This window comes from Pseudonaja textilis, chromosome 1 (genome assembly GCF_049901715.1).
Source record: "Pseudonaja textilis isolate UNSWEBS1 chromosome 1, rPseTex1.2, whole genome shotgun sequence".
NCBI lineage: Eukaryota > Metazoa > Chordata > Lepidosauria > Squamata > Elapidae > Pseudonaja > Pseudonaja textilis.
This window is the reverse complement of record NC_141990.1, coordinates 443,737-461,427: the sequence shown is the minus strand read 5'-3', so window position 1 is coordinate 461,427 and position 17,691 is coordinate 443,737. Positions and strand designations below refer to the sequence as shown.

General features: G+C 55.6%; 1 protein-coding gene across 1 annotated transcript; it reads left to right on the top strand.

Annotated features, from left to right (window-relative positions):
* Window positions 1–83: 83 nt before the first annotated feature.
* On the top strand, window positions 84–17,503 carry POLDIP2 (DNA polymerase delta interacting protein 2). Its single transcript, XM_087924032.1, has 12 exons — window positions 84–483; window positions 2,675–2,756; window positions 6,101–6,198; window positions 7,963–8,059; window positions 9,013–9,088; window positions 10,328–10,434; window position 10,792; window positions 11,183–11,319; window positions 12,822–12,848; window positions 12,992–13,117; window positions 15,831–15,910; window positions 16,584–17,503. Exons 1-12 carry the CDS (start codon window positions 311–313, stop codon window positions 16,696–16,698), a joined length of 1,119 nt encoding a protein of 372 aa, XP_087780158.1. The 5' UTR covers window positions 84–310; the 3' UTR covers window positions 16,699–17,503.
* The last annotated feature ends 188 nt before the right edge of the window (window positions 17,504–17,691 follow it).

Below are 17,691 nucleotides of genomic sequence, written 5' to 3'. Positions count from 1 at the left end.
CTCATCACCCAGAAGCAGCTTCCGGGTCCCTTCTGGCCCCATCATCTCGCCTTCCCTTCCAGCGCCCTCTAGAGACGTCGGCCGGGAAGACGAGCGCGGGCGGCTATGCAGGGAGATATCCGAGCTATCTTAAGCTGCGAACCCGGAAGCTGCCTCTCCGTCGCGGAGCGCTGCTCCTCTGCTTCTTCTTTCTCCTTCTCCCCGTCCTCCACGGCGCGCGCGAAAGGCCAAACCGCTGCGCGGAAGGACCGCGCGGGGCATTGTGGGTCGCGGCGGGCCCTGAGAGACGCCTCTTCGCTCGGGCCGCGGAATGGCGGCGGCGGCGGCGGCGGCGGCGGCGACGAGTCGGTGCTGGGCGGCGCTGGGCCGGGCGCGGGCCTCCTCTTCCTGCCTGCGCTGGGGGCTGCGGGCCCCGGCCTGGGCGGCTCTCGGGGCGAGGCCGGAGCTGCTGCTGCTGCCCCCGCGGCGCTGCCTCTCCTCCCGGTGGGTCGCCTGCGGACGGGGCGGGGCGGGGACGCCGCTCGACCTCAAAGGCCCTGGGGCTCGTTCGGCCTGCGGGGCGCGAGGGCTTTTCCCGGAGGGACCCTGAAGGTCACCTAGCCGAGCCCCTCCGTCCCCGGCGGCAGCCCAGGCTCTTCCGAGCGGCGGGCGCAGGGTGGCCCCGAGGACGGAGTTCTGGGTTCCTCGGCTGTTGGCAGCGGGGGAGGCGCCTGGAAGCCCCCCCACCCTCTCGCCCGGGCTACTCCGGACGCCCCTTGCACGGAGCATGCGCGTGGGGAGGGGGCTGACCCGGGTCGGCGGGCTTCATATTGTGGGCAGCCTCGCCCGGGTCGTCCCCCGCATCCCCTCCCTCCCCCCTCGCTGCCTGCGATGTCGGGGGTGGGCGCAGAGGAGGGGGGGTCTTTCCGGCGTCTCTATGTAGGACCCCCCCAAAGAATCTAGGAGTAGATGCTACCAGGTAGTCCTCAACTTACGATCACTGTTGAGCCCCAAATTTCCGCTGCTAAGCAAGACGGCATTCAAGTGAATTTTGCCCCCTTGTGCGAGCTTCTTTGCCGCGGCTGTTAAGTGAATCCCTGAGTCAGGAACAGGGTGGATAAGTGAGTCCGCTTCCCCACCGACTTTGCCGCGTCAGAAGGGGGTCGCGTGACCCTGGGATTCCACAACCGTCATAAATACGAGTCAGTGGCCAAGCGCCTGAATCCTGATCACATGACCACAGGGATGCTGCAACGGTCGTTAAGCGTGAAAAACGGTCCTAAGTCCCTTTTCTCCGTTGTGGCTTCGAATGGTCCCTAAATGAGGTGTTGTAAGTGGAGGACTACCTGTATAGGCAAAGGCAGGTAGGGCTGGAGGTTAAGGCATCAGCTAGAAACCGAGAGGGGGGGGGGAAGCTCTTGTCCAGCCAGCCGGGTGACCTTGGGCCAGCCACACACACCCCTCAGCCCAAGGAAGCAGGCAGGGCCGAACGGCCGGGAGCATTGAAACCCGGTTCAAGTTTGCTAAACCTGGTTAAGGCGAAGGAGGCAGGCAGGCAGGCCACACACAGGATGGGTTGCAAGTGCCGTGTTGCTGATTCCTGGCTTATCTCCTGATCTGCAAAAGCTGTGGGTGACCCTCTTAAATCAGGGGGTCTCCAACCTTGGCCACTTTAAGACTTGTGGACTTCAACTCCCAGAGTTCCTCAGCCAGCTTCGTCCCGGAAGTTTCCCCGAGCCACTGAGATGCCAAAGAGAGCGAGACTCCAGACGAGGCTTGCCCAAAATAGCAGCTGTTTATTTTGGCCCAAGCAAAAAGTCTGGGTGAATACAGACAAAACGCATGTAAGGAATAGCCACACCTTGTCTAGGATCTTACACATTGGTTTAGCCCAGGGGTCTCCAAACCTGGCAGCTTTAAGACATGTGGACTTCAACTCCCAGAATTCCTGAGCTAGCATGACGGGAGGAGGAGGAACTCTGGGAGGTCTACAAGTCTTCCAGCTGCCAAGTTGGAAGACCCCTGGTTTACCCAATGAGAGATAAAAGTTGGTTATCCAGTGTGGGCGAGGTCTTGCCCCAGGTCCTCCCCTGTTCTTTGTCCCTGCTCTGCCCATGCTTTGTTATCTTACAGGTATCCCTCGTCCTTGTGTGTTTGTGTTCCTAAGCAGCCCCCCCACCCCTCCACATCTGTGGAGCAGGACGTTCCTGGGAACCGTCTCCCAGGATGTGCCTAGCTCTGAAGCAAATTGCAGAAGCCAGAAACCAGACAGAATTCCTAACAAAGGATTCCTAACCCTAGCGAAATAGTACAAGCACCTTCTTTAACAGAAGCAAAGAGCAAAGGTGCTGGCTGAGGAACTCTGGGAGTTCAAGTCTGCAAGTCGCCAAGGTTGGGGACCCCCTGCCCTGAGTTATTCCTGTCCGGGTCCAGCCAGGGCCACTCCCTGCACGTCTTCTACACTTGTGGTCGTTGAGAGCGTTGTGGTTAACCCTGAGCACGTGGTGGTGCTCTTTTACCGCCTCTCCCGCCGTGGCCTCCTGGCGTTCCCATGGCCAGAGGGAGCTTAGCTGGCGGGGACCGAAGGGGGACCCTGGGCCTGGAAGGGCCTCTGGGACGCTGCTGTTGCTCGGATTGTCCTTTGGGGCCCTGCCAGGAGGTCTTAACGCCACACTTTCCTTTCCCCAAACCCCAGGAATCGCCCCGAGGGCAAAGTCTTGGAGACAGTCGGGGTCTTCGAAGTGCCAAAGCAGCATGGCAAATATGAGACGGGACAGGTGAGTGAGTCAGGTGGATGGGAGGGCTTCACCCCTGTCCATAATGGGGAGCAACATCCCCCCCCACCCCCCCACCCCCAAGGCAGAGGTGCCATTCCCTGGTCAGGTAATGAAATGTCTGGAAGAAATCCACCTGGCTCAGAGAGCATCAATCGTTGTCATCACCTTCTTCCTCCTCCTTCCCCCCTTTCGCTTAGCACCAAGGATGTTTCTTCAGTCATGAAACCTCTGAAAAAAAGAAAGGAAGAAACTTCAGGGGGCATCAAAGACCCCACAGTCATCCTCCTCTTCCTCTTCCTCTCCACAAACCCCACTGTCTTCTAGCACTGATGATGTTACCTAGTTGGCCCTTGAAATGTCATCGAGAAAGCCACTAACCTCATAGAATACCATGGACCCCACAGTCATTGCTCTCTCTCTCTCTCTCTCTCTCTCTCTCTCTCTTTCTGATATTTTTCTTGGTCTCCAGGATCTCTGAACTGGGTCCAAGCAGAAGCTTCGGCAGTATTTTTCTTCCCACATTTGTTCATTGCAATTGCGGCGAATACCTGTGGCCCAGGTGTAGGATAAGGGTGAAGGTTCGTTCTCCAAGCTCGTGGGTTGGTTTCCAAACATTTCGTTAGCAGGCCAGGTAGCATCTTCAGCGGAGTTTAGGGGATGATCCCACCCCACGAGCTCAGAGAAGGAACCATCACCTTCGCCTTTCTTCACTCCCTGGTTAGCCCCTTAAAGAAGGGTCCCCTCCGGGCAGTTTGTATCACACGGTGCGAGCCAGTTGGGTCTAGTGCCGTGGTTCACAAAGTGGGCGGTGGGATGCCTTGGGGGGGTGGTAAGAAGCAAGGGGGGCGCTGGAGGTGGGCCCCTCGCAGGGCACAATTCAGGGTGGAGATTTTACCAGTTCGCAAGAACTGTTGTTACCGTTCCAGTAGGTTGAAGAACTGGCAAAAAGGGGCCCTGGCTGGCCCTGCCCCCTCCTCCATTTTCTGCTGTCAGTCCTTATTGCGCATGCATGAATTGCACGCAACAATCGACGGCATTGCCCGCCCGCCCCGCCCGGTCACTCCTTATGTAGAGCCTGTGCGCTCGTTTCCCATTTTCCCGCCCGCCATCTCTACCAGCGCCCGCCCGCCAGCCCCCGCCCGCCCGGCCTTCCTGCCGCCACCTGATCTAGGTGAGTTACACTCCGCAAGCCCACTGCAGCTTCCCTCCACACTTCCCCGACGTGCCTGCCTCGAACGCAGCGCGGGCGGGAGTGGAGGAAGGAACCAGAGTGGGTTTGCTCTCCCTTTCAAACGTCCCACCGCAGCTGCATTCGAGGCGAGGCCCCGCCGGCTCACCCCCTTGAGCCCCTTGCAGCGGAGCCTGCAGCAGTCAGTGGGGTGAACCTGAGAGAGAGAACGAGAGAGAAAGAAAATAAAGAGAAAAGGGGCAGAAAGAAAATGGGACAGACGAAGAAAGGGGGGCGGGGGATGGAAGGAAGGGACAAAAAGAAAAAGAAATAAAGAAGGAGGGAGGAGAAAGATAATGAGATATCTATCCTAGTCCCATCACCTGCTCCAGCAGGGTTAGAAGGGAGTGTGTGTGTGTCTGTGTGTCTGTGTGTGTGCGTGTTCTCCTTGTAATTTACCAGGACGTTTTGGTTTTGCCTTCTTCAGAACTGGCACCGTCATAACATTGGGGAAAAGTAATTTTTTATGATGGAAGTCTGCTCCAACGGATCCTGTTTAAGCCTCAACAAAATGTGAGAGCTTCCTGGTAGTCTTGGCCCTGTTTCCTCCGCAAAGCCTTTAATTACTGTAATAGAAGCCAGAGATGTTTCAATGTGCTGGCAAAGATGCTGGCAAAGATGTTTCAATGTGGGGAAAAGGGGCCTCTAAACTCGGCCTCGTTTCAATCCGATGCGTCAGTCTCTCTCTCTCTCTCTCTCCCTCCCCCGCTCTTTCACGGTCCCTTTTCTTTCTTTTCCTTTTCTTCCTTCTTTCTCTTCTCTCTGTCTCTGTCTCTCTCTCTCCCCCCTCCCTCCCCCACTCTTTCACGGTCCCTTTTCTTTTCCTTTCCTTCCTTCTTTCTTTTCTCTCTCTCTCTTTCCTTCTCTCAGGCTCACCCCATTGATTTGGTGCACCACTCCGCTCGGACATAAAACAAATGGACAAGAATCGGCAACAGATCTCTGATTAGATCTTATTCACTGCTAGAATCCAATCAGAGATGCTTTGCCGATTCTAGTCCAGCGACCTGCTCCGGCAGGGTTAGAAGGGAGTGTGTGTGTGTGTGTGTGTGTGTGTGTGGCTGTCAAAACTCCAAAAACAGGTCAAGTAGCTCTGGGGAGGCCAGTCATAAATTAAAACACTTGCTAAGCAACCAGCCATTAAGGGAGGATCACTTGTATTTGGTTTGCCAGTCACCAAACCATGCCCACCCCAGTCACGTGACCAGCAGGCCGTGCCCTCAAATTAGGCCACGCCCACAGACATTTGAATCCCGCCCCTGGGTGGGGGGCCCTGAGGATGAGTTTGTAGCCCCAAGGGGGCGCTGGACTGAAAAGGTTTGGGAACCACTGGCCTCGTGGTTAAAAGGCTGACTTGGAGACCAGGAGATGGTGAGTTCTAGTCCTGCCTTAGGCATAAAAGCCGACTGGATGACTTTGGGCCACTCCCTCCCTCCCTCTCTCAGCCCAACCCACCTCACAGGACTGTTGTAATGGGGAAAACAGGAGGAAGGAGCATTGGGCATGTTTGCCACCTTGAGTTATTTATAAAAGTAAGAAACGTAGGAGATCGATAAATACGTTTTGTAAGCCGTTCCTTGCTTGGTGGTCTGGCGCTGCGTAGACAGTAGAAATAATCAATTTTGTCGTATGCATGATACACAACGACAGTAAAGGCTATTATTATTGTTACTGTTATTATTATCATCATCATCGTCATCGTCACGCGGCCTCCTGGCAACCAGGAAGTGAAGAGGTCGCAGCCGTGGGATTTAAGGCTTGGGCGGCTTAAAGCCCCTAGAATGGATCTGGGAGGATTGTCTGGAAAGCGAAAGGGTTTCAGGGCCTTCCCTTCCTCGGGCCGCTTTGAATTGGGAGCGGCTGGTCACAAGCCGGGATTCCGATCGGCTGCATGGGGCGACATGTCAGCGGACCGGAAGGGAGCCCTGGACCTTTCTGGGCCTCCCCTGCCCCCTGGGAGACCCCGCAAGTAACCGTGAGCCCCCTCACACCCGGAGGTCCCCCCTCCCAGCACCTGCTCCAGAGAGGGGCGCTTCCCTCCCCCCCCCGTGATCTGAGCCCGCTGCCTCTTTGTCTCGCCTGTCTTGACGGCCTCCTCTGCCCCTTTCTCTTCCAGCTCTTCCTCCACAGTATATTCGGATACCGGGGGATTGTCCTCTTCCCTTGGCAAGCCAGGTTGTACGACCGAGACGTCGCTTCTCCTGTGCCGGAAAAGTAAGTGTGGGCCGTGTAGGTGCTGGCAGGGACCTGGAGAAGCCTCCACGTCCCTCATGGTGACCGGCAGCAAAGGGTCTCAGGGCAGGGAGGGAGGGAGGGAGGCTGCAGAGATGAAGACAAGTTTCCTTTATTGTCCTTGCACCTCGTACAACGAAATCACACACCACCTTCAGGGCACACCATGACCATGAAAATAAACACAAACACACACCCTTCACACTCCACACATTGAATCAGGAAAAACCCTGATATTGCATTCATACTGCACTATACAGCAGAATTCAACAGAGCTCCTGCCCTGGGATGGAAGCTGTTTTTCAGCCCATTTGTCCTTGTTTTTATTCTCCTGTATCGTCTGCCAGATGGTAATAGTTCCAAAAAAAAGGGTTCCCAGGATGAGATGGATCTTTGAGGATGTTTTGAACTTTCTTAAGGCAGCGGGAGCTATAAGGCTCTTCCAAAGAGGGGAGAGGGCAACCCAGGATCCTCTGAGGGGCAGTGACATTAACCCTCAGGAGTGACATCCTATCTGCCCCTGTGCAATTGTCAAACCACACACAGGTTTAGTAAGTTAAGATACTCTCTGGTGCAGCGGTAGAAAGTCCCCAGCAGTTTTTCATTCAGTTGTTTCCTGAGAAGCCTCAGGTAGTACAATCTCTGCTGGGCCCTTTTGACCAGGGCTGCAATGGGAGCCTCCCAGGTCAGGTCCTCTTTTAGGGTAACCCCCAGAAGCTTAAACCTGGCCACTTGCTCCCCTCGGTCTCCATGGATAAGCAAGGGCTGGAGGTCTGATCTGTCCCTTCTATAGTCCACTAACAGCTCCTTGGTCTTGTTGGTGTTGAGGACCAAGTTATTGTCTCCACACCACGAAAGCAACCATTGTTGGTCTAGCCCCCACCCCCACCCTCCCGCTGTTCTAGATGAGTCAGAGCAGTGTGAAAAGTGTCCTCTGTAGATCTATTTTTTCTGTATGCAAACTGGTGTTTGTCAAATGTATGCGGAAGACCAGAAATGATGTGCCGGCAGACCAAGTGATTCTGAAAGAAACATTTATATCTCCTATCCAGTCTGTCCTTCTGGGACACAATTTGTCTTCATTAAGTTTTGTAAGATGGACCCAGTGCCTCCTCCTGCAGGGACTCCGCAGGCTAACTTTTGCACAGGGCAGCAGCCATCGGTGGTTTCTTATAGGGACAACGACATCAGGCAGCGCTGGGTTTGGGTCTGTTTGGGTGAATTCAGACAATAAAATAAGGAAAGAGAGCGAGAAGCCTCTGGGCTTCCTTAAGGCTTTGGGCCGCTCTTGGGCGCCTGGCTCCAGGCAAGGCAGGGCTGGACGTAGGTGCAGCGCACAGGCAGCCCTCAATAGGCAGCCATTGGTGGCCGTGCAGAATTACAACGGCACTGAAAAAAGTGACTTACGGCCATTGTTCACCCTTACAACCATTGCAGCGTCCCCACGTGATCCAAATTCAGGTGCTTGGCCACTGGCCCGTTCTTACGACGGTCACAGTGTCCCCTTTTGTGACCTCCTGACAAGCAGAACCAGTGGGGGAAGGCCAGATTCGCCTAGCAGCCCTGCTACTAACTGTACAGCTGCAGTGATTCACTGAACAGCCGTGGCAAGAGAGGTCGTAAAATGGGACAGATTCACTTAATCCCCTCGCTTGGCAACGGAATGCTGGGCTCAGTTGTAAGTCGAGGACTGCCTGGGATTGCGGTCAGAAAGCGGCTTTTTCAGCCTGGCCCTTCTTGTTCCAGGAGTGAGTCTGCAGCTGGACACGGATCCAAAGAAGTGAAAGGCAAGACACACACTTACTATCAGGTCCTGATCGATGCTCGCGATTGTCCACACATAGTAAGTGCTCTTGCCTGCCTGCCTTCCCTCCCTCCCTCCCTCCTTCCTTCCTTCCCTCCCTCCCCCTCTCCCCTCCCATGCATCATATTACTAAAATCAAAGTTACTCCAACTAACAAATGCTTGGGGGCAAGGATGGGTTTCCATCACATTTTACAATCGCCTTAAGATCAGTCAATTAAATTCACATTTTGGGAGGACATTTCATACATCTGGATCACAGGCAAGGTGGCCTCCTAGGTCAGAGGTCTCCAGCCTTGGCCACTCTAAAATAGGTGGACTTCAGCTCCCAGAATTCTCCAGTCAGCACCGCCGAAGTCCACAAACCTTAAAGTTGACTGAGGAATTCTGGGAGCTGGAAGTCCACAAGCCTGGAGGTTGCCGAGGTTGGAGACCCCTGTTGTAGACTCCGGAGAGGCAGGCTGTTGGCCACGGGGAGTCTTTGGAAAGGAAATGGACATGGAGACGCTCATTTTGCAACTAGGAGTAGAGAAGGACTTTGTAGAGGCTGAAATTAGAGAAAAGCGGGAACTCTGAAGATACCGACTGAGGCTTTCCAGAGCTCAGCAGTGGAAACGGACAGACGGCGAATCAAGGAGAGGACATTCTGCAAGCGGCTGCCACCCCACCCCACCCCCCAAGCCGTGGGCCTTAAGGAAACCTCCGCTCAACTCCCCCCATCCCCCATGTGAGAGGCCACCGCTGCTAATCCCATGGCAGGTCCCATCCCCGTCTCGGGGAAGGGGGGGCATTGGGAGGCCTCTTAGCCCTGCACTCAAGACCGCCAGCAACAGGGGAAGGCAGGCAGGCCAGCGTTGGAAAGCGCAGCGGGAGGGCCCCGGGGGTGCAGTCTATCCAGTCCGTCCCCTGCAGGCCTCCTCCGATCGGAGCCGCCCTGGCTCTGCCTGCCTTGGGCCGCGGCTTCCCATCCCGCCCTCCTTGTTTCTTCCCCAGTCTCAGAGATCCCAAACGGAAGCCGTGACGTTCTTGGCCAACCACGACGACAGCCGAGCCCTCTATGCAATCCCAGGTGAGCCAGAGGTGGGGTGGGAAAGTGGGGGGTGAAGAGCCCTTGGCCACCCTGGAGAGGGAGACCCGGTCCCAGAGGGCAGGCCGTGAAAGGGCCCACCAAGTCCAGGGAGGCGGCTGCTGACCGAAAGGGAGGAGAATCTTCGCAGCTCCGGGTTGAGATGAGGGCTCCCGGGGGCCTCGGAGCTGGGTGGCTTTCTTGCCGACGTTTCAGGACCCAACTAGGGAACATCTTCAATGCTAGTGGTGCTAGGACTAGTGATGTTACATCCCCACTGACCCTGATGATGCTCCCTAGTTGGGTCATGAAACGTCGGCAAGAAAACCTCCGAGCTCAGAGAACCCCAAGGGCCGTGCAGTCGTCACCCTCCTCCTCTCCTCCTCCATTCCCCACACCTCACACACTGCTCGCACTGAGGATGTTACCAAGTCTGGTAATGAAAGGGTGGCAAGAAACCTCCCAAGCTCAGAGGGCGCCAAGGGCCCCTCACGAAGGATAAGGAGTAACAGCCCCTGGACGGGGGTGAGCTGACCCAGGAAGAAGAGGCTGGCTCTGTCCAGGCAGAAGCTGGGCGGCCCTTTGGCTGCAGAGCTTCAACTGGGCTGCCTGTCCGGAGCGGCCGTGTGGTCCCCTTTTCTCTCGGCCTTTCTGAGCCCATTCCGCCCTCCCTCCCTTGGCCGGCTGGGGGAGGCAGGAGTTTGCTGGCCCCAAGTAGCCTGAAAATGTTTTCAGCCTGGTCAGTCGAGAGGGCTGCCCTGCTGCTCCTCAACTGGAAAAAGGGGTGAGGGGCTGCGTTGTTTGCTGGGGCTGCTGCCGCCCCCCCCCGGTGGTTAGCACAGATGCTGACCAAGCACCAGCGCCGTGTGAGTGGGGGTCCTTGGTCAGATTCCCTGGTTGCTGCGTGCAGAGATGGAGAAAGTTGGAAGGCGTTGGGTCAGCGATGGGAGGGGCGTGGGGAGTGCACAGAGCTGCTGACCCCACACCTGGGCAGGCACCCCCAAAAAAAAAACAATTAGTGAGTAAAACTGTCAGACCTGGAACGGATTCTGTAGCCAGATCCTTTGTACAAAGAGGCGGAGAGGAGCCCCTATTCCACGCCAGGGCCTTGCGGGTGATCCCTTCTCGGGGTGTGTGTGCCCTCGGTTGTGCTCTCTGTGAGGCACCCCCGGCTGCTGGCCTCCGGTCCCTGGGAGAGGAACCGGCCTCAGCCCCCTCCTCTGGCCTCCTCCTCCTCCTTAGGACTGGACTACGTGAGCCACGAGGACATCCTGCCCTACACGTCCACGGATCAGGTGCCCATCCAGCACGAGCTCTTTGAACGGTTCCTCCTGTACGACCAGACAAAGGTACTTGCCCCCGCCCCCACTCCGGGCGCAGGGCTGGCCTTGGGGGGAGGTGCGGGCGGCTGGGGTGGGTGTCCTGGGTCCTGATTGAGCCCCCAAACTCCCACCGCTTAGCCAGGCAGTGCCTGAGTGCGTTGCTAAGCGGAGGGAGCCGTCTTCAAGCCACCGGCCTTCCCCTCTTGGCTTTGACCCCCGGGAGGCGGCAGCCGTCAGGCGTGCAGGCCGAGCGCCTGGAGTTTGATCCGGTCACCATGTGGGGGGATGCTGCAGCGGCCACAAGTGTGGGAAACGGTCGTAAGTCCCTTTTTTTCAGGGCTGTTGTAACCCTGAAGGGCCACTAAGTGAGAGGCGGTGATTCAGGGTCTCCCTGAGGCCTTTTCAGGCCCTGGCTGGCCAGATGAAGGGCTCAGCGTTCCTCAGGAGCCAAGCCTCGGGGGGCTTCCCCTGAGTCCATCCTGAAGGCAGTTTTGCTTGCAGGTGGTCCTTGGCTTACAACGGACCCCACAAAACGCCCTTGGGGCCTGGCTCCAGAGCCCCGATCGCCAGGGGGCCCCCTTGACCCTCAGTGGCTTTGGGGGCTCATTGCCTGCATTCGGGCGACTCGGGTTCGCGGCCTCTTTTTCTGGGAGGTGGGATTTCTACGTCCCGTTTCTGCCCAAAGGCCCCCCACCGAGGACCGCGGGCCTGCTGACTGACCGTTGCCCGGGCTGGGGTGGGCTCCCCTCTGCTGACCGCCTCCTCTTCTCTGCAGCTCCCCCATTCGTGGCGAGGGACACGCTCTGCGCCTGGCAGGAGAAGAACCACCCGTGGCTGGAGCTCTCCGACGTGCACCGGGAGACCACCGAGAACATCCGGGTCACCGTCATCCCCTTCTACATGGGCATGCGGGTAGGCGGGCCGCTCCCTTGCCCGGCATGTCCCCGCAGTGCGGGGAGCGGGAAGGATGGGGCCCAGCGACGACGGAGGGCGCGGAGGGGGCAGAGCACAGCGGCCCAGGCAGTCCTCCCCTTACGGCCGTTTGGAGATGCAGCGGCACTGAGGAAAGGGGCCCAGGATCGTTTTTCACACGACTCTGGCCGCCTCCCCACAGTCACAGGCCGTAAGTCAAGGACTGGCTGTAAACAGAGAAAAGACTGGAAGGTAAAGAAGGAACAGAATGTAGGTTCACGATAGAGAAAGAAGTAAACACGCCAGAGCATCCAAGTCTTAGCAGAGCCCCGGCAGTGGTGGTATTCAAAAACTGGTTCGGTGGGCGTGGCCATGTGACGGTGGGCGTTTCCTTTTTTTGCAGCCCCCCCACCCATTTTGGGGAGCTTCTTAGCCCCAGAGGAGCCTCGGGGGGGGGGCGTTTTTGCTCCCCTATGGCTCCTCCCTCCGTTTCTGGCCTTCCTGGGCCTCCGCAAGGGGAATCGCGGCACAGCCGATCTCATCTACAGCTGATTGTCCGGAGCGGGGGGAAGACACACCTTAGGCGAAGGTCGGACAGGTGGGCGGGCGGAGTGAGTGAGCATTGGGCAGGAGGGGGGCCGGGGGGGGCGTGGCCAGCTGGAACTTACTACTGGTTCAGCGACCCACGCCCAATTCTTGCTACCGGTTCGCCCGTTGCAAACCCGCTGAACACCACCCCTGATCCACAGGCGGCTGCTCTCTCTGGACCCCTCCCCCGGGGCCCCAGGCAGGAGGACTGTCCGGCCAGCCAAGCCCCCCAGGCAAGGAGGGCAGGCCGGTTTTCTCCCTCCGGCATCTGGAAGAGAGCTGAGCCCCTTGGCCACCCCCCTTTCTCTCCCCCTGCCCCAAAGGAAGAAACATTATGGGAAATTTTACAGCAGCCAGGGGTCACATTTGACTCAGAGGCAGAAAAGGCTGCCCACAGTCACAATAGGCAAGGTGGACAGTTATATAAATGGATAAAGCAGAAATAATTACTAAAGTATGGCGCGGACTTTCACGTGGACTTTCAATGTGTATTAACACTTTACCTACATCATTAAAAAGGCAATTGGGTAGGAATGTTAGAGCGATCTATAGTCAAGTAACCATGTCTAGACCATCTAACCACTGAGGCATGAAAAAAGTCACTGGTCTGGTGGATGCCCTCGGCTCACAGCCAGTCAAGGTGTGGTCTAGTTTGACGTGGGATCCCACAGTGCCACTGGGGTGTGAGTGTGCGTGCGCGTGCTATGCCCCGTTTATTAGGAATCCCAGCAGACGCCATGGGAGGTGCGAATCCTATTCAGGATGGGTCGGTAGGAGGAGGATAGGCAGGCAGGCATGGACTGACCATTGCAGGGGGCACCACTGCCCCCCGGGTGAGATTGGGGCGTGGGGTGGAGTGGGGGCTGAGCTGGCGCATTCAGCCATGGGAAACAGCCTCTCCCTCCTCTCCACAGGAAGCGCAGAATTCTCACGTCTACTGGGTGAGTCTCCCTATTCTTTCGGCTGCCTTGGGGGATTGGTGGGGGCGAGGGGGCTGGAGAAGCTTTGCTCTGCCCCTCAGAAGGCTGAGGGGACCCCCCCGGCCTCTCTGACGTGGGGCCCCCTCTCTCTGCCTCCCGTCCAGTGGCGCTACTGCATCCGCCTGGAAAACCTCAACAACGAAGTTGTGCAGCTCCGAGAACGGCACTGGAGGATATTCAGCCTGTCTGGCACCCTGGAGACCGTCCGTGGCCGGGGAGTGGTGGGCCGGGTGAGTAAGGCGGGGGGAGAGGTTAAAAGGTGCCCTTTGTGGAGACACCCCCCCTCGCCCCCCTTCTAAAGGCCGGGAGCAGAGAAATCGGCATGGCCGATGTCAGCTCAGCCTCCTTGGGGCCGGGGAAGAAGCCCCCATGCGCTCTTGGCCACAGCCAGACACCCCGCCCCCCTTTTTAAAAAAAATATTTTTTTTATTTTATTTAAAATACATACATTCCATTCAGCTTCCATTCAAAGGTGTGTCGTCTGGTTACAAATGTCTTGTGCCATAACAATTAAATTTTACAACTATATTCATTATTTTAATATTAATTCTCTATTCTGATATTAGTATACAGATTGTTTCTATTATTATAACATTTCTCTTTATGTGTTCAGTTCTATTAACATATTTTCTGTATTCCAATGGTCTACTAATTATTTCTAACTTTCATATTTTTCTTTAGCCATTGATAAAATAATTCCCATATCTGATAATATTCAGTTTGTTCTTTCTCTTTAATTGCAAGTGTTAATCTGTTCGTTTTTGCACAGTCTGGTGTTTTCCTTATTACACCCTCTTCTGTCAGAATCTTTTTATTTCTCCAATTTTGTACAAATACAATTCTAGCTGCAGTTACTACATGGATAATTACAGGTGAAACTCCAATAATTAGAATATCGTGCAAAAGTTCATTTATTTCAGTAATGCAACTTAAAAGGTGACCCTAATATATGAGATAACTCATTACATGAAAAGCAAGATAGTTCAAGCCATGATGTGTCATACTTGAGATTATTATGGCTTACAGCTCATGAAAACCCCAAATCCACAATCTCAGAAAATTAGAATATTATGAAAAGGTTCCATATTCTAGGCTCAAAGTGTCCCACTCTAATCAGCTAATAAGCCACAACACCTGCAAAGGGTTCCTGAGCCTTTAAATGGTCTCTCAGTCTGGTTCAGTAGGAATCACAATCATGGGAAAGACCGCTGACCTGACAGTTGTGCAGAAAACCATCACTGACACCCCCCATAAGGAGGGAAAGCCTCAAAAGGTGATTGCAAAAGAAGTTGGATGCTCCCAAAGTGCTGTCTCAAAGCACATTAATGGAAAGTTATGTGGAAGGGAAAAGTGTGGAAGAAAAAGGTGCACAAGCAGCAGGGATGATCGCAGCCTGGAGAGGATGGTCAGGAAGAGGCCATTCAAAAGTGTTGGGGACTTTCACAAGGAGTGGACTGAGGCTGGAGTCAGTGCATCAAGAGCCACCACACACAGACGGATCCGGGACATGGGCTTCCAATGTCGTATTCCTCTTGTCAAGCCGCTCCTGAACAACAAACAACGTCAGAAGCGTCTTACCTGGGCTAAAGAAAAACAGACCTGGTCTGTCGCTCAGAGGTCCAAAGTCCTCTTTTCTGATGAGAGCAACTTTTGCATCTCATTTGGCAACCAAGGACCCAGAGTCTGGAGGAAGAATGGAGAGGCACACGCTTCAAGATGCTTGAAGTCCAGTGTGAAGTTTCCACAGTCTGTGTTGATTTGGGGAGCCATGTCATCTGCTGGTGTTGGTCTACTGTGCTTCATTAAGTCCAGGGTCAACACAGCCGTCTACCAGGAGATTTTGGAGCACTTCATGCTTCCTTTCGCAGACGAGCTTTATGGGGATGCTGACTTCATTTTCCAGCAGGATTTGGCACCTGCCCACACTGCCAACAGCACCAAAACCTGGTTCAATGACCGTGGGATTATTGTGCTTGATTGGCCAGCAAACGCACCTGACCTGAACCCCATGGAGGATCTATGGGACATTGCCAAGAGGAAGATGAGAGACATGAGACCGAACAATGCAGAAGAGCTGAAGGCCGCTATTGAAGCAGCCTGGTCTCCCATAACACCTCAGCAGTGCCACAGGCTGATAGCTTCCATGCCACGCCGCATTGAGGCAGTAATTGCTGCAAAAGGGGCCCCAACCAAGTACTGAGTACATATGCATGCCTATACTTTTCAGAGGTCCAATATTGTTCTATGTACAATTTTATTGATTGTATGTAATATTCTAATTTCCTGAGATTGTGGATTTGGGGTTTTCATGAGCTGTAAGCCATAATCATCTCAATTATGACAAATCACGGCTTGAACTATCTTGCTTTGCATGTAATGAGTCTATCTCATATATTAGTTTCACCTTTTAAGTTGCATTACTGAAATAAATGAACTTTTGCACGATATTCTAATTTTTCGAGTTTCACTTGTAACTCTTATCTTTGCTTTAAGCTGCTTGTATGATCCCTAACAAAAATATTTCAGGTCTTAAATGTATGTGGTGTTGTATCATCTTTTCCGACCACGTATGTATTTTTGTCCAATATCTTTTTGCTTCTACACATAACCACCACATATGATAATATGTTCCTGGTGCCTGGTGCCATTTCCAGCATTTTGCTCATTTATCTTTAAGCATCCTTGCCGGTGCAAAATGCCATCTCTAAAACATCTGATACATGTTTTCTTTGTATGCAGTTGACATTGTTAATGTGTAATTCCACTCTCACAACTTTTGCCATTTATGTCCTTCTACAGTGTAACCAAAATTTTTTTTCCCCGTGCAATCACTGTCTCTTTCGTTTGTTCTTCTTCCATTTTAATACCCAATAAGTAACTATAAAGCTTTTTGCATCCATTTTTGGGCCACGGCCAGGCCCTGACGGCTTTTTCTCCCCGCAGGAGCCAGTCCTGTCCAAAGAGCAGCCGGCCTTCCAGTACAGCAGCCACGTCTCCTTGCAGGCATCCAGCGGGCACATGTGGTGAGCCTGGGGGAGCAGCTAGGGAGGGGGCCTCCTGGGCGGGGGAGCGGGGGGACCCTGACCGGGACCTGGTGCTTGGGCTGCCTCGGGAGAGGGAAAGGCGGAGGGGAGGGAGTCTCGGGAAGCGGCTGGGGGGGGCAGGCTGGGGTTCTCTTGCACCCCTCCACTGGCTGGGAAGGGAGCATTTGGCTATGCGGGGGGCCCTTCCAGGAACGTGGCCCCCGAGGAGGGCTGGCCGTCGCCTCTCCTGCCACTTGTTCCCGGTATGAAGCGTTGCGCCCTTCTCTCTGTGGCTGAGAACAGGGGGGTCTCGACTTAACAACCATTCGTTTAGTGACCGAAGTTACAGCAGCACTGAAAAAAGTGACTTGTGACCGTTTTTCACACTTACGGCGGTTGCAGCACCCTCATGGTCATCCCGTGACCAGAATTCGGTCGCTTGGCAACTGATTGATGACGGTTGCCGTGTCCGGGGGCTCTCTTGTGACCTTCTGGCAAGTGATGGAGGAGCCAGGATCACCTTGTGCCCATGGCAAGAACGGTCGTTAAATGGGGCAAAACCCACTCAACCGCTGTCTCCCTTAGCAGCCGAGGCGTTGGGCCCAGTTGGGGTCGTATGTGCGTCCCTCTGGTAGAGGCCTCACCTGGGCTCCTTTCCCTCCCTCCCTCCCAGGGGCACCTTCCGCTTTGAGAGACCCGACGGCTCCCACTTCGATGTCCGGATCCCTCCCTTCTCCCTGGAGAGCAATAAGGATGAGAAGACGCCCCCTTCTGGCCTCCACTGGTAGAGCGGCCTTAGGAAGCCAGCCCCCCCCTTCCTCTCTTTGGCCCCCTCTGGACAGTTTTCTCCTCCCAGGACCCCTCAAGGGCTGAGCCTTGTCCCAGGCTCCGAAAAGGGTCCCTCCCGCCCCCGTCTCCACCCTGGACAGTGGCCGAAAGGGGACCCTTTGGACCTCGAGGGGGGAGCCTGGGCTTTGGCTGCCTCTGCCTTCCCAGCTTGGGGGCCCCTGGAGCCAAGCTGCCCCCGACGGAAGCCGGCAAGCTCTCCAAAGGCCTGTGGACTCTTCCAGACGTGAGGTGGGGGCGTGTTTCTCCGTTAAATAAACCAGCCTCCCTGTTACGGCTCCATCGTCCTTGTCCCCTCTCTGTCCATCGGTGCCCCCCTCCCGGGAGAGGGCAGGGGGCAGCAGGCGCTTACGCCCAGGTCCTTCTGGCGCTTGAGTGGCATTGTGCCCCACTCGACCGACCCTCTGCCTCTTGGCCAGGCCAGTTGGCACCCGGCTCCTTAGACCCCCCTCCCCGGCTTTCCTGCTTTCAGTCTCGCCCCCCTCCTCTTAAGGTGTTGTGAATGGTGGCCAGGGGACTCTGGGGGGGGGGGCAGCTGCTGCCACCCCGGGTGAAGTAAAGCGCCGCTGACCCCACAAGCAGGAAGCTGACCTTTCTGACGCAGCCGGGAGGCCAGAGATTCCCTCCAGCCACACAGGGGGCACACGGCTGGGAAGCCCGTTCCTCGGCCACCCCCAGCTTCTGGGAGTCCTCACCCAGCGTGCCACGGAGAGGACCTCGGCGCTTGTAATAAAAGGCGGACTTCTGAATCATTTGGCTTCCTTCGTCTTTTGGAAAGAGGCGGTGTGCGTTGGGTATCGCAGAGAGCAGGACGTGCGCAGGTAGAAATGATGCCCGAGGCGTTGGGCCCTGGCTGCTCTCTGGGCTGGGCGGTTCCCTCACAAACGTTTTGTGACTGACATCATCAGGGCCAGGTTTGTGGAGAGGAGGAGGAG